Source organism: Strix uralensis, chromosome 3 (assembly GCF_047716275.1).
Source record: "Strix uralensis isolate ZFMK-TIS-50842 chromosome 3, bStrUra1, whole genome shotgun sequence".
Lineage (NCBI taxonomy): Eukaryota > Metazoa > Chordata > Aves > Strigiformes > Strigidae > Strix > Strix uralensis.
The window spans coordinates 89,064,719-89,091,702 of NC_133974.1; the positions used below are offsets into that span (position 1 = coordinate 89,064,719).

The 26,984-nt window shown below is 39.4% G+C and overlaps 1 protein-coding gene across 1 annotated transcript; it reads left to right on the plus strand.

The window, feature by feature from the left end:
- The first annotated feature begins 7,851 nt into the window (after positions 1-7,851).
- CATSPERE (catsper channel auxiliary subunit epsilon) lies at positions 7,852-9,455 on the plus strand. Its single transcript, XM_074864618.1, is given in 4 exon segments — positions 7,852-7,863; positions 8,974-8,997; positions 8,999-9,331; positions 9,333-9,455. Coding segments are annotated over 4 exon segments (492 nt in total).
- The last annotated feature ends 17,529 nt before the right edge of the window (positions 9,456-26,984 follow it).

Sequence of the window (26,984 nt, forward strand, 5' to 3'; positions counted from 1 at the left end):
CAGTAGCTTTCTTTTTCACAGTTTCTGAACCCCTCTGATAACTCCTGTGTAATGCAAAGCATCATGTGCTTGCCCTCGAAGTCATGCAACTGTTCTATCTCTTTATTTGTATGGTAGGCTAGTAAACTCCTTACTCAGATTTTTTTTCTGTCAACCCCAGGGTAAACTTTCTTGCATGTTTTCTGTTTTGATTAGTGTTGATATTGCCTGAGAATACGTTCCTACATTGCCCGGATACTATTGCAGAAAGGAGCATTTAATTGCTTTTTTTGTTTTGTTTTGCTGGAAGGAATGCACTGAGAAACTTAGAAGCCAAAGACAGCCTTAATAGCAGCAATCTCTGTCATCCTAGAAGAACCATAGATCACACTTTTTTCTTCTACTTCAGTCACACCAGTTAGAATTACTTGTGTCTTTGCTTGAAAACTGCAAATTTAGTTTCATAGTCATATGGATTTTTTTCAGCAAATTTGAAGATATTTGGTAGATTTTTAAGATTTTACTAGAGTGGTGATTAAAACATGTTTCTGTATTACAGACTCTGATCCTTGTTTACAGCTTCATTTTTCTGCTTAAACTGATGGATGAATTCTTGACCTCTTTTGAAAGCAGTGGATATTTTAGCATTGACTTCATCAGAATTAACATTTCATCCAGGATGTTTAATGGGGTTTGATTTCATGCAATCCTAATTCTATTGTATTTCTGAGATGCAAGATGCAGCAGTTTCCTTGCCTTTCCCTCGCCCTTGGACCTTACCCACTCCATCTGCAGCAAGTGTGCAGAGGACTCGGAGGCCCCAATTCTAACACAAGCAGCATTTTGCTCCCTGTCATGTCATTACAGAGAGGGGCACGTCTCCCTTTCTGGAGAGGGGAGTCTTCTCCTCATATAGGGCACAACACAGGGCTTCCATTGTGTGTTCTGGTACAGCAGGTATTCTTCCTTGCAAACTGATCTTCTTAATCTGATAACTTTAAATAAGGTGAACTTTTCAGAAGACATGCTTTATTTAAATAGTACATATTTTTGGTAAGAGAGAAGCTACGTTATAAAAAGTTTATGAAAGATGCTTAGAGTAGTTTTTTAAATGAGAAACATTAGCAAATATGGATCTCTCTTTAAATATTAAAATATTTATGCAGTGGAACAACCAAAGCCACTATGTTAAAAACATTATTTTAGACACTGTATACACATCTCATATAAGCAGATTGATTTAAATTGTGTAAAATAGTTTTATTCAATAGCAACCTTTTTAATGATAATTTAAAGTAATATGTAATTTATTATTTTTGTAGAACAGAACCACTCTCCATAAGTGAAAGCCAGGTAAATTTAAGTTTGAATGTGTTCATTGGCCTTATGTCTTATTTTAGCTCTTCTCCATTTTTTTTTCTCATTTTTAGGGAAAGCAATTTTGACACAAATTCAGGCTGATTGATGGCAGATGTTGGCAGACCAACCTATTATTCATTTCTTTGAATTTGTGTACTTGTTTGAGATTTTTAAAATGTGTGTGGCATACAATGAATCTGATTAAACATTCCATTGGTAAACTAATATCATCTTGTTTAGAAAATTCCTTATTTCATAGCATCTGTGAAATTTAATATAAAGAGATGATAACATAAATTATTTCCTACCTCACCCCCTCTTTGACTGTGACAGATTGTGATCATTTGGGGAAATATGAAAACTTTAAATAATAAAAAAGTGTCCTTGCTAACAAACTGAATTCATAAGTAGTTTGCAGTCTGCTAAAAATGACTGAACTTCACAGCTGTGGAAGCAAGCCTCTATTCTCCCTGTGCAAGTTCTCCTACTCAGCCACCTCTGAGCAAGCAGCTGTATGATTACTCAGCTTGCCCTATTCTAAGGACGGATTGCAAGACTTGTCATTTTGATGTGAGTAGATGAATAGGAAACTGCAGGATGCGAACTGTAGGATGTAAACTTGCAGCATGTCAGCTGTTTTATGATAACTGCCTCTCTGAACATCCTTACACCGCTATACTTTGTGGTAAAGGTGGTGAGTCTGCCTCACTGAATGATTATTCCCCTTGCCTGTACCATGAGAGGGAAATACCAGGTGTTTGCCTTCTTCCTGACTGAAAGAGCAGCGTGTCAGCGATGTGCCAGTCATGGAAGCATACATGATGCACATTTAAATAACACCTTTGTAACATTTCCTTGACAAGAAACAAGTTCTGTTTTGTTTCTGCGGTGAGTAACTACTCTTCCTTTGCTGCAGCAGAACAGGCTGTATATAGCTGCGTAGCCCACAGGAACGGAGGAGGCTCCATTCAGAAGGCTGAGGAAGGGCTTCTGAGGGAAGTATGATGGCATCAGAGGACACAAAATTCTTCTGCATAAATTCTTACTCTTTCCCCCTTTATTTCTGAGAAAGGAGGTGCTGCTTCCCTCAATTGTCCGTTCACATCAAAAAGAGAGTACAAGACTAGCTTGTAGCATATGTGTTTCCTAAGTTAATATTGTTACGTTATCTTATGTGTTGTCACAAGAAGAAATACTATCACAGTGATAGAATATCAGTTTGTTAAAAAACTATCAACTTGTGTCTCTTTTTAACTTGCTAGAAGTTAATTTTGTAGATCTATGATGCTGAAAGTGCAGATGCTTTCGAACTGAACCACACTGCAATTATTCCACCACAAGTACATTTAAATTGTGTCACTTAAGAAAAAAGTTAAAATGCATGTCTTGCGAAAATTTACCATTTGAAAGTGAAAATTGAAATATACTGCCTGCCTACATCTTTATTTCCTTTTACTGTGTTAGGAAAAATAATATTGCAAGGTCTTCTCTCCTGTTAATGCTGCAGCAGTAACATGGGTATAGTGAGTAAGGTGAAAGCTACTGTCTATTTCATAGAGATAGAATAATTAGCAAGTTTTAGTGATTCAGTCAAATTTTAGTCTTTGTGAAAATTATATTCAGAAATTGTAACTGGCAGTAACGTGTGACAGTTAAACAGAAGTCTCTTTTCAGATATCCTCATGCACCTTCATAGCAAACTGCTGGAAGAAGATTAAAGCAAAAGCATTGTGGAAGTCATAATCTGTGATAAACAGGGATGTCAATTTATTGGTTTAATTTAGACCTAAAATGTGACAACCTATTGAACAAGCTGATCTACACAGATAGATCTCTGGACTGAATGGAGGTTCATTTAAGAAATTATCCCACATAGATTGGTGGTAGGGATTAATATGTACAATAAATTTTGTTAGGAATGGGTTTCTGACCTAAACAAATGGCAGAAATTAATAAGTCTTTGGTATAGTGTCCAACACAGGGTATGCATACATGCATGGCACCCCAATTTAATTTAGGGTTTTTTTATTATTATTTTAAGTTGCCATCATTATATCTTTTTTTTAACATTTGTTACTATCTTCAAAATTAAAATGAAACAGAAGAAAAAGTTAGCAATCTTAATTGTATTGTGAAGGCATTTTTGTTGTTAGATAACTAGATGTTAGGAAAGTGGTTTTGGTTTGTGTCTGCTGCTATGGAAAGAATGCAGAGAAAACTGAACTTGGCTCTGAGTGTTGTGTATTCTGAAATGAATAGATTGAATAAATACGATTTTGATGGTATGTCATTGTTTGAAAATTTATTTTATAATATCAAAGCTTATTCCAACTTCAAAATTTCAAAAGGGAAGTGTTGTAATAACAGCCTTATACTAGCTGGACAAAAATATAATTAATAACAACTTTTATTTTACCTAAACAGAGTTCTCAGATGCTCTGCAGGCTGTTTTGGAATTTGGCACAGGAACCTGTTGTTCATACCTGTTTGAAAAAAGAAAAGTACTATTCTCAGGAGCATCCAAAATTAGGGTATAAGGTTGTTTGGTTTGGTTTGATACGGTTTTTTTGTGGAATGCTATTTAAAATTTTTACACTTGCAGCTCTGCAAACAGCTGTTGATGAGTAGGCCCATGGTGAGAGTTGATGTCTGGGCCTGGTTTTTCTACTTTGAGGTAACTGTGCTTCAGTAATAATTTTGCCATTTTTCCTTTTCTTTGAAGACAGCTTGTCATCTACAAGTTTAGCTGCCCTTTGTTTCATTCACTATAGTACTTAAACTTACATAGGCCTTTTTCTCAGTCCTAAAAAACTCACTGCATGTAATTGTTCTACTTCATATGTATAGAAGCTCATGGAGTAGAAAGCGAGATAAAAAAATCACCTAAAATTTTTACTGTAATGAATGGTCTTTGAGTCTTGCTTGTCAAGTTGTAGGTATCAGCTCAAAGTTCAACATATCCCCCCATTCAGGTATGCCATTCATGGAAGTTCAGGACATGTGTGAGGTGTTGTGTCAAACACCTCAACATTTAGAAAAAAATCTTGAACAGATACTCTTTGTCACCCTTCTCTAGACTTCTAAGTGGGGGATTGATTGCACATTTATTTTTTATGTGCTGATAATTCAGGCACAATTTCAAAAAGGAAGTAAGGTAGCTCAGGCAGAATATCATTCGGGTGCAATTAAACTGCTTCCAGTGTCTCAGTTAGCTTTTTTAGGATAAAGTTCAGGTATTTGTGCAAAGTACCACATCTTAGACATTTTCTTTTACCAGTTGCTGAAGAATTCAGCATTTTCTGTGAATCAACAGTTAAGTATACCCTTGATGAGCAGTAGTAGAGCAATGGCAGTAGTAATACGGTTCTAAACATATGTGGTAAAATAATACCGAAAGCATTAATCCTTCTTATAATGCTTGCTTATATTACAGTCATGCTTTGACTGGGGGTTTGCATGTTCTGTATAGGAAATAGGATAGCAAGGAAATGGTTGGAAGGTGAGGGAAAAGTGAAAGATCCCAGAGCCTCCTCGTACTATAGCATCCACCATCAGGTGACGTTTGTAGGAGGTTTTTTTCTTAGAAACATCATAGGATTCCAAAGGATAAATGAGTTTCTTTTTTTTCACAAGCAAAGATTGTAAATTTTCTAAGAAATAAAGGGATTGTGATAAGATTTTGGTGAGTCTGGACAGTCACAAAAAGCCAATTCATGTATCCAGACAAACCTGGAGCTCTTCCCTAGGCAGTGCCATCTCCTTCAATTCCTATTTCTTCTGTGCTTGGAGGCCCTGGCTCTTCTGCACTGTAATTTCTAGTATTTTGGACCAAAAATACTAGAAATAATATAAGGACTCTCATACTGTCAGTTGCTCTACTTTTATCACTGCTTACTGCATTTTAGGGCAATTACTTCCTTTCCTCTCTCAGTATGTAGTATTCACCATATTTTGCAGTGTGCCGTGAAAACACAACAGGTCATCAGCAACAAAAATTCACAGTTTTATTTGATTGTGAGTTCATGAGAAAACAGAACAAACCAGTAAATAATAGTGATGTGAACATACCAGGAGTTATGTGTGGAAAAGGTATTTGTCACAAGTTTTGTGATCTGTAAAATTTTATCCTATGTAGGCCTTCAGTGAAGCTAATCCAAATACTTCAGAGCTAAATTTTGTCATGGGGTAGTGAGAATGACACTGGGTTTACCTTTTACAAGGGCTTCTCAACTGCAGATGTTTCCTGCAGCATATTTGCCGTCTGACCCCTACCCATTTTACACGCTCTCCTAATACAAATTATAAGAAGTTCACTACTATTTTGTGACTTTACCTTTTTCTTTAAAGAGTTTACTCTCAGCATGTAATTAATGATATGTATTATACTACAAGAAACGAGTATGAGTGTTAATGGGATAGGTAGTACTGTTTATGTAGGTTTGGTTTGCCCTCCCTTGGTCGTTATCTATTGTACCTTTCTATTTTATCACTAGATGGCAACATAGCAACACTCCATATCAAAAGTTGCTATAACCAGGGATGGGCTTTTTCTATCGCATTTTTCACAGCAGAGTTTAAATAATTTGCTCCACCCCCCGAAATGGGAACATAGGCGTTCTGGCAGTTTCAGTAAATTGTTTCTTAATGGTGTGAGTTCTGGTATTACTTTTTTCTATCTTATTAATTGCTGCTTTTTTAGACAACTGAAGTGCAGAATAAAGTAACAGAAAATAAAATTGCTTTATAAATAAACAGTCTTTTTTTTTTCCAAATAAGGAAGAGGGTCTATTGATTCATCTGAATCATCTCACGTATGCTTTGTTATTTTGTGGAAACACCTTTTATTGAAGCCAGTGGCACTTATGTTCACATCTACGAGAACAGAATTTGCATAATTTTTGCCTTTCCAAATATTTCATTTACTGAGGTAAGTCTGGAAGTTAATACATCTGTTGATAGAAAAACACTGAAGTAAGTTTGGGGTGAAGCAACTTGTGTCCAATAATTCTAGTCAGACTAGGAGAGAATGATTATCTCTAGACAAGGTATAAAAACTGAAATTTCAAACTCAGTTTCTCAGGAGACATATTTTCCAGTGAAATGAGATAAAGAGAACCAAGACCAATCTTAACTTATCTACCAGCTTCTTTTGCTTTCGGAACCTTGGACAGACTCAACAGTTTTGTACAGTATTTGTTAAACAGTCAGTGAGAGGCTCTTAGGCTTCCTAAGTCTCCTCTGAAACTCAGCAGCAGCTTCACAGGAAACTCAAAACAGTCTTGTAAGAATAGGAACAGGTTTTGTCCTGCATCACATTTTCTCCAGGAGCCAAAGCTCAAAAGCGTATACTCGTCACAGGTCTGCTTTATACTGAGCTGAATTTTTCAATTTTTAAGTTTTTGTCAGCCCTGCTGTATCCCAATGTAGTGAAACAGAACTGTTTGGTCCTTGATATTTGAACAAGTCATTTTCTTCAGAGGTGCTGGCCTTTTGCACCCTGTCAGATCCATTATTATCCTGTGTGTTTAACGAACAAGTTGTATTATGCCAATGGAAGTTAAGGAAGGAATACTGGAAAACTGTGCAGCTACTATTAATTGAAAAGTAACAAAAATAATTTGTCTGTCTTGATTAATTTGCATTATCCACACACTCTGTTTCCTGGGAATGTTCATCAAGGAAACCTCTTAAGTTTCAAATTCACTCCAGACTTGATGTATTGGAGCTACTAGAGCTGTGTTCATATCAATGTATATCTTAACGAAGTGACAGTATGCTATGTACCTCTAACTGAAAGGACCACACAGAGTGTTGATCTCTATAAGGAACCCATCAATGAATGGATTAGTAGAATTCATTAATAATTCTATGGAATACACTGAGGATGGGCAAGTGAAGCATATAAGCATAAGGATATCGAATTACATCATCTGATTTGTTATTTTTTATAGGATTCTCTAAGTTACTTGGTTACCAGGCATACTAACATTTTCTGCTTTCAGTGCTTAGAATATCTGCATTAGGGATGCATGTGTAACGTCAGTGTGATGCACACACACACACACACACACGCACACTGAGTGTGTAAGAAACTAAGAATTCTTCTCCTGGAAGACTTAGAAATTCCCAAGATTCATGACTATTTCTGTTGTCAGGTTTGCTAGTTTGCATGATTTACAATAAGCCTATTCCTACATGTAGGTTATCTCTTTTAAGCCCCATTTTCTCTTATGGTTTATCAGCACAACTCTTGCTGAATTATCAGTGGCCCTGACCATCAATCTGCAACATGGCTTGGTATTGGTTCTTGTTAATCTGTTTTCTTCTACACACTCCAAGTAGCTCAAAGGAGGTTGTGGGAAAGGTAGGGAGAAGGTGTCCTCAGTAATAGTAAAAGCTGAATTATTCCAAGGAGTTGTAATGTGAAACCCACTAATTTTTAACTCCAGATATTATCTTCTCAGCCAGATCTTTCAGTCATGTACAGTTCTTGGAGAGCACTGAGATAGGAATATGCCTGGTTTGGTAAGTTTAGAAGTTAAAGTCCAACAGCAGGCAAATTTTGATCTTTTTCTCCCTGATTTTACTTCATCATCTATCTTCTGGAATTAGAACACAATTTGGAAATAATTTTGTAGCACTGAAAGTGCAGTTTTTCTAAGAATGTGACATTAATCATGTAGCTGAATTTCTTTCAGTCAGTTCAGCTGACTGAAGTTTTCATCTTTCAAGCTTCTCTGTTGTTTCTTCCATTTCCAAATTATGGACAGTCAATGTACCTGCAATATCAGATCACATTCTAGCAAAAATGCATAGAAAACCAACAGTATTTCAGGAATGTTTTGTTCTAGATACTCCTTTTATAATTCCAAGGCCCAAACAATCATTTCCTGGCAAGAAAGATTGCATCTCACTCTGTTCCCCACAAAATAGTGACCTCTCCATTAAATCGCCTACATGTTTTACATCAACAGCAGTTTTATTATCAAATTTTGGAACTTTCTATACAAATGATGGATTCCAAACTTAGATAGAAAAAGAAGTTTCCTCAGATGCTTTGACCCAAGGCCTAAATAACAATATAACTGATGTGGCTCTAATAGATTATGGAATAATATATTTAATAAATTGTACTTTTTATAAATGAAAAACTAATATTTTTTTAAATCTTGGAGTGGAACATAAGCTTCCTGAAAGTGAAATAACTGGAACACATTCAAGATGTGTTCATGTGTCCATCCAGTGCAGGTAGGTTATCTGTAATGCTCATTTGACATTTAAGATATGGATGGTCTTCATTAAATGTCTGGATGAATCTATTTTAGATCTACTTTTCATTGATGTAATGCTAGGTTTGGAATTAGAATTGACCAGACAGCAACAAGTTTATTTAAAGAACATTTTGAAATAAAGTCTGCACACTGTCTCTGGCTCTCACTGCATGAGCTCATGCAGCCATATGAAATCATTTTTAGGATAGCAACTTAAATTTGTAAATGCATTTCCATGAAGCTCTCCTAATTACATTAGCTGAAAATTTATCCCAAAACATCTTGATTTCTTAATGTACATCCCTGATATAAAGTTTAAGAGAAGTTACTATTTACCTAATCACCGTGTCATTTTTTTTAACAGAGTGGAAAACAGTTAAGTACTTTCAGCAGTATGGACATCTTCTGAGGTTTATCTTGGATATAATGAAACATTTAATAAAATAGGAAATACAGAAAACTTAGTGAAGTTCTTAAATTTTTCAAATGTTGATTTTTTATCTGTAGAGGCTGTTAGCTATGACTCTGTCCCATCTGAAATTATGTTGTTGCTGATCTGCAGTGGCTGCAGCTCCTCCAGGCTTTTTTTTCTGGCAGGTTATAATGAAGACAGACACTTTTGAGGCTTAAGAGATTTTTATTGTCCTGTTCCTCGTAGCTCTGTTATGAGGATGATATACATAAATGCAGCGTTATCATCTGGGCTGCTGCAGGATGATGTGAGCATTTACTACACTTACAAAAACAACACAGCTAATGGATGTTTTCAAGTATCTGGATCAAAACTTTCTCTATTAGAAATGTCTTATGGGACCACTATTCACCAGATTATTCTTGGTTAAGTAGATTAAAGTACTTATTCAGTTTTTTTAATTAAGTGGTAAAGTAAAAAAAATTTCAAGAGATTATTGAAGCTACCTTTTTGTAAATAACACTAGTAGAATAGTACTATTCATTTCATTGGTCTGTTAAGACTGAAAAATATTATTTTTAGATGGACAGACATACCAAGAAGAGACTTAGCAAACTAGAGTTATTTATTCTTCAGGTATTGTTAACTTGCATCCGTATGTGTATGATTCTAACCTACACCCCCTATTCAGTATGATTCTAATAAGAAAACTCTGGCTTTCAGCCTTAGCATGTTACAGGAAGATAACTTGATTATTTTTGTCCAGTTCTGTTTGACTAGAAGTTTAATGGCATGATAGCTCTGATTTTTCTCAAGAGAAGGTGACTGAAATGGCATGACAACTTTTTCAGTATGTCAAAAAGAGATTTGTTGCAATTTTCTGACTTTTTAAGGCATTCACTTTCAGATTATAATCACAGCATCATATTGAAAATACCTGGAATTCCCAAGTAGAGCACAACTGTTATTAAGAAAAATTCTTTTATTCATTATTCCAGCCTCAGGAAGCCCCATCAAGTCATTTCCCAAAGTAGTTGCTCATCTTCAGTTGGCTGTTAAAGGAAAATTGAACTAAGCAGCTGCCATTCACTCTACAGACAATGATATGTCATCTTGACTACTTGAGTCACCTGGTAACTGTACAAAAGTCCAATCTGAGTCCCTCTCTATGAAGTTCAGAGTTCGGTGAAGCAGTGCTGGACACTACCGCAGCCATGTCCTACAAAATTGTTCATGAAACTTGAGAGATCTTATTCTACGTTTTTGAGCTGTTGTTCCAATCAAAAACCTTTCTGAGAGTGCAGGATCATAAGGAAAAGCTCTCTCAGGCAAAATTAGCCAGCTCCAAAGGCCACAATGAACATTAATTGGGATGAGGCTTGCATGATGAAGCTATCAGGCTTACTGGACCCTCAGTCTTACCTACTGATGCATATGTGACATAGAGGATGGATCCTAACAAGATAGCTTGAGAGCCAAGCTTATCATTGCAAATACAGCAGCAGCTAAGAGTCTACTTACAAAGAACAAGAAGCAGCTAGGCAGAGTATGGCAGAACTGCCAGCCCAAATACTGCACAGTGCAGGCAGCCAGGCCAAGGGTACTCGCAAGAACATTTCTAAATAGGACTTGATAAATATTTCTGCTAAAAATAATAACCTCAAGATACCATAGAAAAGCATACTGACAGTGCCATGAGAGGAGATCAAGTGATAGTACTGAAGCCGTTTTCTTGGTGGTCCTTTTGAAAGAGAAGTCAGGCTCATGAAGGCTCACAGAAGACTATACCCGAGTACCATTTCCATACTCACTCAGCAAGGAGAAGCACTAGAAGAAAACCCATTAATTTATCTTCTAGTGCTCTTTGTTGAGAGAGAGTTTCTGCTTCATAGTCACTGCAACTTCCCTAGCCTGGCTAGAGCTGATCCACAGAAGTCTTGCGTTACTACTCCGACATAGACAAGAGACAACTCTGTCCAAATAGGAAGACAGGGTGATCCTCTGGCCTTTTTCTCTTGGGGGACTGTGGGATGTTGTGAGAGACTGAAATCTGTCTCATATGACTGTCTCAAAGCTTGCTTGTGTCTGTGCAAACCTCCAAGAGAAGCTGCTGCGGCCTGTGAATTGGTCTGGGGGATGTCGCCCAGAGAAGCGGGAGTGTATTGAAGGATGCACCCCCCCACTTCCTTGCGGTTGCATTCTCTGGACTCTTAGACAAGCCTCAGAGGGGCAGAGGTGTGCTGAGCTGGCCCCATCCTGTAGCCATTTGTGGCTCTATTGTGTAGGCCAGACCCCATGCATGCATTGCTAATGAACTGACAGAGGCAAGCGTTCCTGCCCTGAAGCCAGATGCAACAAAACCTGTGGGACCAGAGAAAAAAAACCTAAAGGTGGACAGATATGCTAATCAGCAGATACGATGAACTTAAAAAGGCAGCAGAAAATTTTGCTCAGTGTGCATCCACCCTCGAAGCCAGATCCGTGTGCACCCACCACCAAAGAACTGAGGACCAAGGGGACGCCCTTGGATCCATGGTGGTGACTATTCTTGCAGCCCTATCCTGCATCCTTGCTTTATTTCTGTCTTTTCCTTCCATTCTGTCCTATCACTACTCCTCTTCACTTTTTTAATAATAAAACCCTGTTTGGGGTATATGGCATTTGACCTCGTTTGTGTCTTAATCTTGCTTTTGGGATCATATTGAAACCTCCCCCGACGCTGGATCGGGACAGATGTTTACTATAGTAGCTTACTTTAATGTACTGTAGTTATAAACAGATCTGCATGACTCAAAGTCAGGCCCAGCAACATATCCTATGTGAGATAATGATTGAGCTCAAATGGTAAACCAAAGTGTATAGGAGATGGAAGCAGGGACAAGCTACCAAGGACATGCAGGGAACTGGGAAAACACCAGTTTGGCTGGAATTGAAACTAGCAAGGGATATGAAGGGTGGCAAGAAAGGCTTCTGTAGGTGCATCAACAACATAAGGAAGAAAAAGGTGGGCCCACTGCTGCATCAGGCTGGAGATCTACTAAAGGTAAAGAGAAGGCTGAAGTATTCAGTGTCTACCTCTTTCTGACTTTATTGACAAATTCTGTTTTCAGTCTTACCAGGTCGCCATTCACATTAGTAAATTTTGTGGGAGTGAGTTACTACATCGATACTCAGTATCAGTGGATCTAATTAGGGACTACTTAGATAAGCTGAACATGCACAGTCCACAGGATCAGACAGGATACCTTTAAGACTGCTGAGAAAGGTGGCAGATGTCATTGCAAGGCCACTCTTCATCATCTTTGAATAGTTGTGGTGATCAGGGGGAAAAGGCAAATATCTCAGCTATCTGAAGAAGGAGAGAAGGACGACAAGGGAGAACTATGGGCCAATTAGCCTAAACTCAGTCCTTAGGAGTATTATTGATCAAATCATCCTGGAAGGCATTTCCAGTACAGAAAGAATGAGGAAGTGATTGGAAACAGTCAGCATGGTTTTACCAAGAAAAAATCATGCTTGACCAACCTGATAATTTTCAGTGAGAAGATGACTGACTCGGTGGACAAGGGCATTAACAGTAGATGTCATTTACCTTGACCTTAGCAAAGCATTTGATATAAAATGAATGACTGGTGTGCAAGGTGGGTGGCAGACCCTGAGGGTCAACAGTTCAAAGTTTAACTGGCAGAGGAGCGCTGATGTTTAACATCTCCATCAGTGAGAAGAAATGCACCCTCAGCAAATTCATGAATTATACAAAACTGGGGGCAGCAGCTGATAACCTGGAGAAGTGGAGATACTTCCCCATGAATTTGAAACAAGTTAGTCTATTTTCACCATCCCTTTCAGATTATACTAGATTAAGAGACCACAGCTAATTTTCAGAAAGGAATAGACCATAACATAAAAAACAGTACCCAATATAGGGCCTGGAAAATGCATATATATCTGTGCTAGAAACATAATCAATGAAAATAAATACACCATTAGTGGATTTGAATAGTGTTTGAGCCATGTGGTTAGGGACAAGAAGATAAAAGGTGATTGAGGCTGTATTCAACCATGAATCAAAATAATAGTAACAACAGATCGTCACTATTTATTATTTTCTGCTACAATTCCTATTTTGTTTGCTCAGTCATTGGCCTTCACCAGAGGTGTCCTGCCAAGAAAAGATGAGCTGAGAAACCCTCAACAGATTTTTGGAGTATTCAAGGAAGTACATAGCAAACATCTGATTCTTGTGAGGAATTGATACTAGAAACTGTTGCCTCCACGATAAAAATTGGAGCAGTATTGTCTCAAGAGGCTGACTGACAGAAGTGCAGTCTTCAATACCTGAGTCAGAGAAGGCTTACTCAACTTCATGGCTCTGATGTTCATTCAGAGTTGGGGTAAGAGCTTCCCTCTGTCAGAACAGACCGTTCTCCAATAGGAGTTACACTTGCTGCTCACAACTTTGGTAAACCGGACATTTGAGCTTCTGGTGATTTGGTTTGCTCATTTACCTCTGTATAAAGGTGGTCATCTGCACCAGGGTGAAAAAATAAAGATCAAGGCATTAATGGTTGCTTTTGTTCCATGTGGACTGGTCTGAAACTCACTCAAACTTTCAATCATATCTGAATTTCATTAGAATAAGGAAATTGATTAATCTATGCTCTTTCCTAAACTCTCTGTAGTTTCAGGGCTGAGTTGGACAGCAGACAGATCTTTATCTGAATAGAACCAAATTATTTAGACAAACTCCTCTTTCATTCTTTCTGTAGCCAGAGGAATGAAAAGCACAACAAACTCCTTACAAAGCCTGTTCATCTGAATAGCCCCTCTAAGTGAAAGTGCTTTCAGAGATCAAGGTATAACAAATCAGAACTGAAAAATGTCAGACATCCACAAGCAGCCACTTGGAGTTCCACCTACAGTGCCATTGTAAAAGCATCTATGAATGATAGTGTTTCTTAGAGAATCTTTTTCTTAACATATGCTAACTCCATATTAGCTCTGGATGTGAAGGGGATGCTTCTGGTTATCACCATTACTATGGTGGTTTATGTATACAGTCAAAGAAAAATTAAAGGATTACTTACCATTAATGAAAGTTCTTTGACATGTGTACACCACATGACTATTCATTTTCTATCTCTGGAAGAGGTCATCATAGAGCTGTTTAGATCTAGAATTATGCAGTTGAGAGAACTACAGAATATATGGTGAGGTGTCCTTTATGTCCCTATGTGCAAAAAGGTGAAGCATGTGCATGCTTCATGAATACTGCTCAAGCCGTATGGCTTCAAGTACTAACAGCACATGCATCCAGAGTGGCAGTGTGCCTATGGGGAGTATATCTTCAAAAACTCCAGCTTGTGCTGAGTAGTTTCCTATTTTCTCAGAAACAGTCCCGTACCTAAAATGTATATAATTACCACTAGGCATTTCATTATTACATAAAACAGTGTGAAGTATGTAAGTATTTTAGAGTAGTTGATCACTCGGCAAACTAGTTTGTTCAGTCACTGTTTTATTAAAGACACTGGTATCCCCCTTCCTCATATGAGATTGCACACTAGAGTCAATGGATTGAAATTTATACAGTCATTAAAAGCCAATTAAGGAGTTTGCCTTCCTTCTTCAAAATATGCTCCGTATATCTATACAAAGGCCCATCTTCTATCCCCATGACATCCAGATTCTTAAGCAAAAGAATTCTGATTGACAAGGAAATGACCCTGAAAGACCCTGCGTTTTTTTCTTTTCTTTTTTTTTTTTTTAAAGTGGGAGTGAGATTGAGAGGGCAAAAGATATGTCTGTCAGTGTTTGAGTGGTTTGAGCCCAGAGGGCAACAGAGCACCACGCAGCAGTTCACTCACCCCGTCCCCCCCAGCGCTGGGAAGGAGAGAAATGAATCAAAAGGCTCAGGAATCAAGATAAGGACAGAGAGGGGTCACTCAGCCATTTAATAGTCACAGGCAAAAGACAGGCTCATTAGGAGAAGAAAACTTTAATTCAAACACTAACAAAACCAACACTTAAACAGAATAGGACTGTGAGAAGCATTGCCACATCTTAAAAACACCTCCCCCCACCCCTTCCTTCTGCCCAGGCTCAGTTTTGTTCCCAATATCTCTACCTCCTTCCCCAGCAGCACAGGGGCAGGGGATGGGGGGTGCAGTCAGTCCGCTGCTTCCTCCTCCAAGTTGGAGGGGAAACACTCTTTTGCATTCCTCTCCTGCTCCACATGGCGTCCCTCTCACAGGACACAGTCCTCCACAAACTTTCTCTGCCATGAGTCCTTCTCACAGGATATATTCTTCTTGAGATGCTCTGGCGTGGGTCACCCCCACGTGTTGCAGTCCTCCCAGCACCGAACTACAACAGCGGGGGCCTCTTCTTCCCACAGAGTCCTGGGGGTCCTCCATGGGCTGCAGGTGAATCTCTGCTCCTCCGGTGACCTCCATGGGGGGCAGGGGGGCTGCCTTGCTGTCTCACCATGGGATAGAGGGGGGCTCTCTGCTCCGGTGCACCTCACCCCTTCCTCCACCTTCCTTCCACTGACCTCAGTGTTCGCATAGGTGTCCTTCTGGTAACTCCTCCTCAAAGTTCCCACCGCCTCTCAGGTTCCCCTTCTTAAATATGTTATCGCAGAGGTACAGCCACCATCACTAATTGGCTCGGCCTTGGCCAGAGGGGGGTCTGAGTTGGAGCCGGGGGAGCTTTTGAGAAACTTCTCATAGGGGGCCACCACTGTAGCCCCCTCCCCTGCTACCAAAAACCCCGCCACTTAAACCCAGTCACTAGACATAGCTTGTCAAAAGATTTTTCTTTAACTTGGGGATGTATATGAATGAAGTACTTGTAGATATCATATGAGAAAGATAACAACTATAAGAAAAATTAATTTGAAATAAATACAGCCATCATCTTTTGTAAATTTAAATTACACAAATGTATATTCTTTCTGCTTTTCTTCTTACAGACTACTTTGGGAATTGATAAAAATGAAAAATAACATCTTATTTGCTGGGAGAACTGCCTTAAGAGAATTCATATAGCTTCTTGTGTGAATAAGTGAAAAGACAAACGTTGTCCTTTATTGAATCCAGCTGCTAATGTATACATGTTATTAATTGATGGTTCTAGAATATACTGCCAGACCTATCCTTTGGAAATTGAAATATTTAGTTCTACATTTAGCTCTGAGGATTCTTGCTCAATTGTAGCTTTTCAACACAGCATGGACTTGAATGTCTACTATGTGGACATGGGAGATGAAGTGACATTTTGGTCTCTGATAGCTTTTGAGGAGAAGGTGGCTGTAAGTACATCTCTGGAAGTCTACAGACCAGACCTACTACAACTAGAAAAAAGCAGCAGTTATGAAGTTGCTCATAGAATCTGTGTTAAAAATGAGATAAGGCTGTGGGGTTTGTTTTAAGTTTCTTTCAAATATATAGTTTTTTCTCCTATATTTTGCTATAGAGTTTTATTTTCTGCTGTATTTGGCCAATATTTGGGATAGTCCTTATGTGTATGTAGAAGGAGCAGAGAAAGGCTTCTTTCCACATGCATTCACTGTCATTGAGACTGCGGTGGAGTTTACGTTCACACAGGTCCATGCAGATTAACTTTCTACCGATATAGTTATTATTTCGGTGTATTTCTTCAAAACTCTAAATTAAAATAGCATATTAACTAAGGTCAGCACTGTAAATTTGTAAATTAACTACAAAATTCTGCGATATTAAGAAGGCAGATTTCTTAAGAAACATGAACCGTAAGTCACATAAGCTGGAGATCGTCTACAAAAATTTAGGCATATGGAACACACTTAAATATCTCTTAAGTGTTTGTCTGCATTTCATCTTGTTTATTTGCCCCCTTCCATTCTGCTGCTATGTTTCATTTGGATGTCTAATGATCCATACATATAAAAAGTGTCTCTCTTGTGCTTGAAAAACCAGCTAATTTAGATGCCTACAACATAATCATAGAATGTTGTGAAGCAACTGATGTTTTATAGAAGTTTTAAGTCCTGTTGCTCTCTACAAGCTCACCCCTTCCTAAATATCTCAGAAGCAAGGCTCCTTTATCAAGCCCGTAAATGAGGCACAACCACTAGTATAAAAACACTGACCTAAGCACAATTGTTTTGGCAAGGCTTAGGACAAGTCCTGGACTAAAGAGCTAGGAAATACCAAAAGTAGATGGTGTAGAGGACAGGTTATATGGCACACACCTCATCCTCCTCCTGGATGAGACAGAGTGGGTAGAGTGTTTCCAGGTCTATCTCAATGCCACGATGTATCTTTGCAACCTTCTTTGAGACAGATTAATTTCCAGTCATGTCACAGACATCAATGTTTTCCTCTAATATATGTGAGCATGCCCGGTCATGGAGTGCAGAATGTGTTCTTATTGTGTGTGGGAATGTTGATGAAGGAAAATTCTTGTGGTGGTTTTAGGTGCTATTTCGTTCCTTGTGCCTATGAAGAAGAGAGAGTTGAGGATTTAGATAGCTATATAATTCTGCTGTCCAGTGACCCTGGCTCTTTGATCTTCTTTTTCTCTCCTTTGTCTTCCTCCTTCTCCAGCTCCCACCCTCTCTCAGGGAATTCTAATCCTCCTCTCTGTGCTTCTTCCCCATGGAAGGCTTCGAATGGGGAACTGACCATGGTGACTGAGTGTGGGAGTGTTTGAAAGAGTGACTGATCAGAAAAAAAGGATTTCTTTTTTCTTCTGAAGCTGTCTGGGATGGGATTGGCATTCTGGCAGAGGTGACCAAGCAGCTACCATGCATATGGTCACATCCCCTTAAAGACACCAAGTTGTTTCACTACAGCAGTGTCTGCAGTAGAAGCTAGTCACTTCTCTTCTGTGACATGGAGATCTTCGAAGGAAAGTGGAATGTGTGATTCCAAAATGAAATTATGCCAAATCACTGAGTGTGTCTGTGTGAAGCAAAGAAAAGACAGGGGCTAGGAACAAGGCTGCTGAATTGTGCAGTCATTGCAAGCACACTGCAAGCATGACAGTGCTTTTATTTTCGGATGTTTCAAGAAGGAGCTGCGTTGATTAGGATGAGAGTAGATCTCTCGGGTGCCTTTTCCACAGGAATCTGAAGAGTGTAAAACTGCTGAGAGGTACAAAGAGCACAGGCTTGGTCTTTTGTGCCAGGGCATTTGTCTCAATTAAATGAAGGTTCTTGGTTTATGGGATATATCGATGTATAGTTCAGATATCTAATGTAGGGCAGATGAATCCCAGAACCACTGTTTGGGCAACCTAGAACCAGATGAGTAGAGAAAATATTCAGCCTCTCACTTAACATAGGCACTGTGGAAGACCCATACAAAGTAAGTTCCAGAAGTAGAATTGGACTTTTTTTTCCAGTTCCCCAGATATGATGAAGATATCCTTTATCTCACTAAAAGCATCACTGTGGTTTAAAGATTTTTATTCATTATTGTTATTTTTTATTCTCTTTTAGACATTTACATTTCACCACCAAACTGACTATAATTTAGAAGTCAATTATACAAAGGCATTGTGATTAACAGAAAAATTATACAGTAGATGTTGAGCTGATAATGTAGTTTTGATAAATAGGAATTAAAAGTTTCATCAGTACTACACTAACTACCTTGACAGTTATTACATAGATTAAATAATATTGTTAGTATTTTTAAAGGGAAAATACTGCTTGTTGCTGTAATACCTCAAGAAGGGCTATATGCAGCCCACAGTGGACATGAGTCACATCAGGAAAAGCAAATAAAAAATTTATAAAATATAAAATAGATAATCCTGTTACAAGGGATTTATAAGGGTCCTATTGACAGAAAAACCATGCACATTTTACCTAATACATAGATTAATTCCAAAGTTTGTTTTCACTCTACATTCCAGCTGACAGGCTTTTCAGCATTTATACTTTCCTGAGTGAAGATACAGCTGCTGAACAAACCTACATCCCAAGGTTATATGCACTGATGACAATCTGGGGTTGGAGATAAATCCTAACTCTCTTATCCTCACTTTTGTTTCAGATTTGCATACAGGTTTATTTAAATCTTCTCTCTACCTCTGAAGGTGTTATTGATACTTAGGTTACTCAGGAGACAGTTCTGACCTTTGTCCATACTATTAACCACCTTTTCTCAGAAATGCAGACGTCCCTTTGACAAGCAAGATGCTGGTGTCTTTTGTGGAAGAGTGAATTAATAATGAATTGATAGCCTGATGCAGGCTAGAAAATTGTCTTCTCTCATTTGGGGAGCCTTTTTGCAAATATCATCGTAGAGCCTTTGGAGAATCTGAACCTTATATTCTGTATATAAACTAAGAACTAGTCTTCCTAGAAAGATATACAGGAGATTACTATGTGTGGCACATGACTGCGCCACCTCATTCTTTGAAGGAGATGTCTTCAGCTACTGTTAAAATAAGCACCTCAACATGTAGCCTTAGTACAGTGCTCTGGCAAAGGACCAAATGGGGTTTTTGTACATATAAGAGCTAAGAAGATCAGTTTGCTTTGCTGTGTAGTGTTGATAGAGCTGAGACTTATATATTTGTTTCCAGTTCTAATATCCCTTGTTCAAAAGGAATGTAAAAATAACCGAGAAGGCTTTAAGATCACAAAAATGATCTGGTTAAGTGAAGGAAGTTCTGAAGTGTGATGCCTAAGAAATCAATTTGTTTCATGTTTCATAAAAGAAAGCAGCCATCGTCTTGAACATTTTCATGATGCTTTTAACTCTGCACAACAGAATGAATGTAATTTAATGTCAGGCTTAAGTGTTCCATCAGGTATGCTGTAGGAATTAGAAAGGTATGGTTTTCCCAGTACACAATGGCCAAATTACTCTCAGTGAGGTGAAGGTGTGTTTGTTTTCACATCAGTTTGAGCACAGATGAATATGATATCAGATAGACTAGTTGGGAGAGTGTTATGCCACAGATGCATGGGTTGTTGGCCTCATTCTTATGTTTAAAATTAACTACAATTCCCTATTATTTCAGAGGCTTCAAACCTTGTGACCAAAGTAGTCACCTAAGAACTGAAATGCTTTAGTTAACTAAATTTACTGTGCTTTATTCAAAAGAGTCTGGATGTTATTAAAATGTCCTGAGATACTCAGAAAGCAAAAGTAGATGCCTAACAGTCCTAACTGCTGTGATTTGTAAGCTTTACTATCAGCTTTCCTTTATTTGTTCCCATAATTACACTTATTATATTTTATAAGTTATTTTACCAGTCTCATGTGTCCCCTTAAATTGGTCTGACAACTGGTAATGAGCTCAGGCTCTGTGTTGTGTTTTGGTTTGAATAGCTTCTTTTGCTTTCCATCCAGGACAAGATTTTTACATTTTCAGTTAGGTGAAGTAGCTGGCCAAAGATCTTGGCAAATAATCCATGAAGAAGGAAACACCCCAAATGGCCGTTCTTCTTTGACTTCATCTTTGAATCAGCAGCACTGCAACCCACGTTAAAATCACTGGCACTGGAGCCAGGATTCATTCCTTTCTTTTCATCCAGTTATTCACAGAATCACAGAATCATCTAGCTTGGAAAAGACCTTGAAGATCATCTAGTCCAACCATTAACCTAACATTGACAGTTCTCAACTACACCATATCCCTAAGCACTAAGTCAACTTTACTCTTAAACACCTCCAGGGATGGGGACTCCACCACCTCCCTGGGCAGCCCATTCCAATGCCTAACGACCTGTTCTGAAACGAAATGCTTCCTAATATCCAGTCTAAACCTTCCCTGATGCAACTTGAGGCCATTACCTCTTGTCCTATCGCTTGTTACTTGGTTAAAGAAACTCATCCCCAGCTCTCTGCAACCTCCTTTCAGGTAGTTGTAGAGGGCGATGAGGTCTCCCCTCAGCCTCCTCTTCTCCAGACTAAACAACCCCAGTTCCCTCAGCCGCTCCTCGTACGACCTGTGCTCCAGACCCTTCACCAGCTTCGTTGCCCTTCTTTGGACACACTCGAGTAATTCAGTGTCCTTTTTGTAGTGAGGGGCCCAAAACTGAACACAGTCATCGAGGTGCGGCCTCACCAGTGCCGAGTATAGGGGTAAGATCACTTCCCTGTCCCTGCTGGCCATGCTGTTTCTGATACAAGCCAGGATGCCGTTGGCCTTCTTGGCCACCTGGGCACACTGCTGGCTCATGTTCAGCTGGCTGTCAATCAACACCACCAGGTCCCTCTCTGACTGGCAGCTCTCCAGCCACTCCTCCCCAAGCCTGTAGCGCTGCTGGGGGTTGTTGTGGCCCAAGTGCAGCACCCGGCATTTGGCCTTATTGAAACTCCTACAGTTGGCCTTAGCCCATCACTCCAGCCTGTCCAGATCTCTCTGCAGAGCCTCCCTACCCTCGAGCAGATCAACACTCCCACCCAACTTGGGTGTCGTCTGCAAACTTACTGAGGGTGCACTCGGTCCCCTCGTCTAGATCATCAATAAAGATGTTAAACAGGAGTGGCCCCAAAACCGAGCCCTGGGGGACACCACTTGTGACCAGCCACCAACTGGATTTAACTCCGTTCACCACAACTCTTTGGGCCCGGCCATCCAGCCAGTTTTTTACCCAGCAAAGCGTGTGCCCATCCAAGCGTCGAGCAGCCAGTTTTGCCAGGAGAATGCTGTGGGAAACGGTGTCAAAGGCCTTACTGAAGTCAAGGTAGACAACATCCACAGTCTCTCCCTCATCCAATAAGCAGGTCGCCCTGTCATAGAAGGAGATCAGGTTTGTCAAGCAGGACCTGCCTTTCATAAACCCATGCTGACTGGGCCTGATCATCTGGTTGTCCCGCATGTGTTGTGTGATGGTACTCAGGATGAGCTGCTCCATCAGCTTCCCAGGCACCGAAGTCAAGCTGACAGGCCTGTGATTTCCCAGATCATCCTTCCGACTCTTCTTATATATGGGCATCACACTGGCCAATTTCCAATCTGTCGGGACCTCCCCGGTCAGCCAGGACTGCTGGTAGATGATGGAAAGCGGCTTGGCAAGCACCCCAGCCAGCTCCTTCAGCACCCTCGGGTGTATCCCATCTGGTCCCATAGACTTGTGTGTGTCTATGTGATGCAGTAGGTCACTGACTATCTCCTCCTGGAATACAGGGGGGTTGTTCTCCCAGTCTCTGTCCTGTGGCTGAGGAGGCTGGATTCCCTCAATACAACTGGTCTTGTTATTAAAGACTGAGGCAAAGAAGGCGTTAAGCACCTCAGCCTTTTTCTCATCACTCGTTACCATGTTTCCTCCTGCATCTAGCAGGGGATGGAGGCTCTCTCTGGTCTTTCTTTTGCTGTTGATGTACCTATAGACACATTTCTTGTTGTCCTTGATTGCTGAAGCCAGATTAATTTCCAGCTGGGCTTTAGACCTCCTGATTTCTGCCCTGCATAGCCTCACAGCTGCTTTGTAATCACTGTGAGTGGCAAGCCCCTTCTTCCAAAGGCCGTAAACTCTCCTTTTCTCCCTGAGTTGCAGCCAAAGCTCCCTGTTTAGCCTGGGTGGTCTTCTCTGTCACCGGCTTCTCTTACAGCACCTGGGGACAGCCTGCCTCTGTGCCATTAAGTCTTCCTTCTTAAAGAGTGCCCAGCCTTCCTGGACCCCTATACCCTTCAGGATCGTCTCCCAAGGGATTCTGTCAAGCAGGTGCCTAAACAAGTCAGTCAGCCCTTTGGAAGTCCACGATGTCAGTTCTGCTGCACCCTCTGTTGGCCTCTCTAAGAATAGAGAACTCTATTATTTCATGATCGCTGTGCCCTAGTCGGCCTCCAACCGCCACATCATCCACCAGTCCTTCTCTGTTCACAAAGAGGAGGTCCAGCAGGGCACCTTCTCTGGTCGGTTCACTCACCAGCTGTGTCAGGAAGTTATCTCCCACACATTCCAGGAATCTCCGGGACTGGTCCCACTCTGCTGTGTTGTATTTCCAGCAGATTTCCTTTACCAGGAACCATCAGACATTGGTAATGCCTCCTTCATTTTATTGAGGAACCCACCATTGTTTTAGGATATGAGATGATTTTAAAACCTTCTTCAACAATTAGCACAGACTTTATACTTTGGTAATCTGTCCTGTAGTCTTCTGGATTCTTCTACTAACTATCACCCAGGAGGATCTCTGCCAATGAATGAAACAATCTTAAATCTATCAGTAAATCTATCACTGGCAGGGCCCTACATCTTGCACTCCCATCTCCAAACAAACCAAGTCTTATCAGAGAATACCATATTCCTCTTTAGCTACAATGGTAACCACCTATGCCATAGTAGTAGCAGTGATGCATAAAAAAGCAAACACATATTTTCAGTTTGCTCTGTGCACTTGGGGAGAAGGACTGTAAGGGACTGGATGCCCAGAATTAGTACAAGTATTCCTCTGCCTCCTTTTAACTCAGATTAGCAAATTTATCACGCCTACTTTATGAGCAGAAATTACTTGCGGTTTTTGAGAATTCTGCTTGTGTTTTGCTCAAGCACCCCCATGCAGTCAAATCTGGTTGTTTTCAGGCAGGTAACTTCCCTAGTCACTTCTGTGATATGAATCCATCTTTGACCCCTTCATTTAAGCATGTGTGATTATTTCAGACTTCCTCATCCCTGCTCCCTTCCCTCTGCATGCTGTTCAGTTTTTCTTTCCATATCAGCTCATACCTGTAATGGTGGCAGGATCCTCAAAATGTCTGTGTGGATATGCCATTTCACCCTTTTTTCCCTCCATCCAAATCAGTCAAAATGGATTGCTTCTTGGCAAGTTACAGAATTCATGCAGCTGATTTTAGCCCAGGATTCCAGGACAAAGGTCTTTATGTTAATATACTGAAGTACAGAGCCATAAAAACCCCTATGCACTTCTGATGATATCATCACTATGCTCTGCATCAAAGGACAAAGTTGCCTGATTATTCTTTTGTCAGAAATGGTTGATTTTTAAAAGTTTTGAATCAAGCTTCCAATTCAACTCTAATATTCTCCCTCAGGGAGTGCTAAAAATGCTAGTGAACAAACCTTGCCATTTAAGAATCTTAGATCACAGATGGGAAATACAATCAGCTGTCTTCAGTACTGTTTCCAAGGACCAATGATTTTGTGACATTGATTTCTTTATGGAAAACTACAATAGGAGCAACTAGCTAAGTATTCTGTTTTAGGGCTGCCTGAATCAACAGTCTCTGACTGATAGATTTCACCTTCAGTGCAACAGTAGGTTGTCTTATGCCTTTCATCTTATCTCAACACAAGCCAGAGTTCTGCAAAAAGTTAATTCAGAGAGGATGTCAGTAATTTCGCTTATTTCTATCTTCCTAAATCCAGATTCTAGTGCACCTGTTAATGGGCTCCATAATAAGCCCAAATCTCCCACAACAGTGATCAGCCTCCCACCCAAATTTGACTTTTCTGCATTCCACAATGTGGTTTGTCTGCAAACTAAAAAAAAATCTTTAATCTATTCACATTTTCTAAGCTGTCTTCACTATCTCGCTTTAATTGGACTCATGTTTATCTATAAAGACCCATTTCACAGCAATCATTAATCCATCCTCCGAAAGCAAAATTTATTCTAACATTCCAAGAGAACTAGTCCTGAAACTAACATTGAAAAATATAGTCTGTCCTTGGATAGCTGCTGCATTATTAAAACAGGAACCAGGAAATCTAATAAAGTCGAACTTGTTTCTCTGGAATCAGTAATCATTTAAAAATCAGACTGACAGGACTGACTCTCATAGTCCCTCAAACATCCACCTGTAGTACCACAATTCCTGTATTAGTACAGTAGAAGTAAAATGGGACACTGACATTGTAGGTGATGTAATAATAAAATAAGAAATAATAAGTAATAATATAGGTGCCTCTTGCCTCCAAATGAAATGACCTTGATATTGCTGCATTTCATTTATTTGGTGTTACTGATTTATTTCAAAATAAATTCTAACACAAATTCTTGTTTTGGGTTGGGGATTCTTTTGTAGAGAATTAACCAGCAGTGTTATGTCAGCTGAACTGCAACCTAGCATCTTTGAAAATGCATGTAAATTACAGCATCAGGTAGGCACTGTAGCTTGATAAGGTAATTTGAAAAAAAAAAATACAGTAACAATGCTTCTCAGACTCTTCTGAGCAAATCCTGACCCACTGCCAGGAGGATTTCACTCCAATTCATATCCTTGCAATTAACTAACATCATCTAAAATAACATAAAACACTGTGTAAGTATAAATGCAGAAGAGAGGAAGTTCACAGTAGAGGCTTGATGAAAAAGTGTCCAAGATGAGTAGGACATGAAACAGTTTGTGGACAAGAAGGGAGCCATAGTACTGAAACAGCATGCAGAATTGGTGCAATAGCCATTATTCCCATTAGTAGTGACCAGAGTCCTCAAAGCACATGTACGAGATTAATTTCTGGAAGATTTCCTGGGTAAACTAAAGTCTGTGTTTTTTTCAAGTATCTTACTTTTATGTTGACTGCTCTCCAGGAAGGCATTTTGTTGTTGACAGGGTGGAATAAAGTTCATATGACAATACTGCATTGGTCTAACCATAAAATGATCTAAAAGGATCACTTTCTGCTGAAAATACATTATCAGCATTGTTAGTTATTATATTGCAAGAAAGACAAAGGCATCACTTAGTACTCAGTAATGCATTCTTTGTGGTCAACAACAGGAATAATTGAAACTTTTATAATACAGAAGAGTGGAACACAAAGAAGAGTGCTAGACAGGAAGCCAGAGTGGGATTATAAAAATTCCTCAAATGCAAACACACACCAGGAAGCTGTCAGAAGAAGAGTGGGTTCAAGCCAGTGTAAACAGAATAAGCAACAAAAGTTGTGTTCATCCTTCCTAAAAAATAAAGGCAAAGAATGAGTTATTTCTTGCACAGAAGGCTGGAGTATCTGGCTTGAAATTCCTGCAAAATCACTGTGTTGTTCAGAGAGACAGAAATTTGTCTGAAATCCTCTCCACATCAAATCCAGAGAGAGTTTTGTTACCAATGACTGTTTGGAAAGGATTCCATTTGGATATCCTGTTTATCAGTAGTTTCCTTGGCATTTAGGTCAACTTCATAGCATTTACTTCACATCTAAACAAAATTGTTTCACTGAACCCCAAATTTGGGCTTTTGCTCAAAGGGGCAATAATATCATTACAATTCAGTAAGCATTTTTGGTAGTCTATCTGTGGTCTTGATACTAGAAACATAGCTATAGTTAAATTTAGGGTGAAATCTATTTCATCATTACAGTTACATCTGTCTGTTTAAAATACTTCTACCATTAGAATATACTCCTAATAAAAACAATGCTGCTTTGATGTATCAATTCATATTTAAGAAGCCTGACCTATTTGTACCCTTCTTGTTGCTAGAATCTAATCTTATTCACAAATACAACTTTGGATAAATTTAAATATCTCTGTAAAATAGTTTTAAATTGTAAAATCATAGATCAGTCTAGGTTGGAAGGAACCTTGAAACATCATCTCATCCAACCTGGGAAAGGCAGCCTAGATGAGATTATCTAGTACCGTGTCCAGTCACACCTTGAAAACCTCCAGTAATGGGGACTCAACCACGTCCCTGGGGAGGTTGTTCCAGTGGATGATTGTTCTCACTGTAAAACAGTTCTTTCTTAGATCGAGATGAAACCTCTCCCGGTGCAACTTGTAGCCATTGCCCATTGTCTTCTCCACGTGGCTCCTCGTGAAGAGAGCTCTTTTTGCTCAGTATTGCTCTTTTTGCTTTATGTATCAATAATATTATTGATATTATGCTCTAAGGGAGGGTTGGCTTTCAGGTCAGCATCAGACTCACTCCCGATCATATGGTTAGAAGAGCTGATGTACACATTTCCCACAGTTTCCTGCCTTTCATAGGAGATTGTCTAGGTAAGGTAGGATGAAGACCAAGTGGTTTTGCTGGCTTTCAGCAGTCTA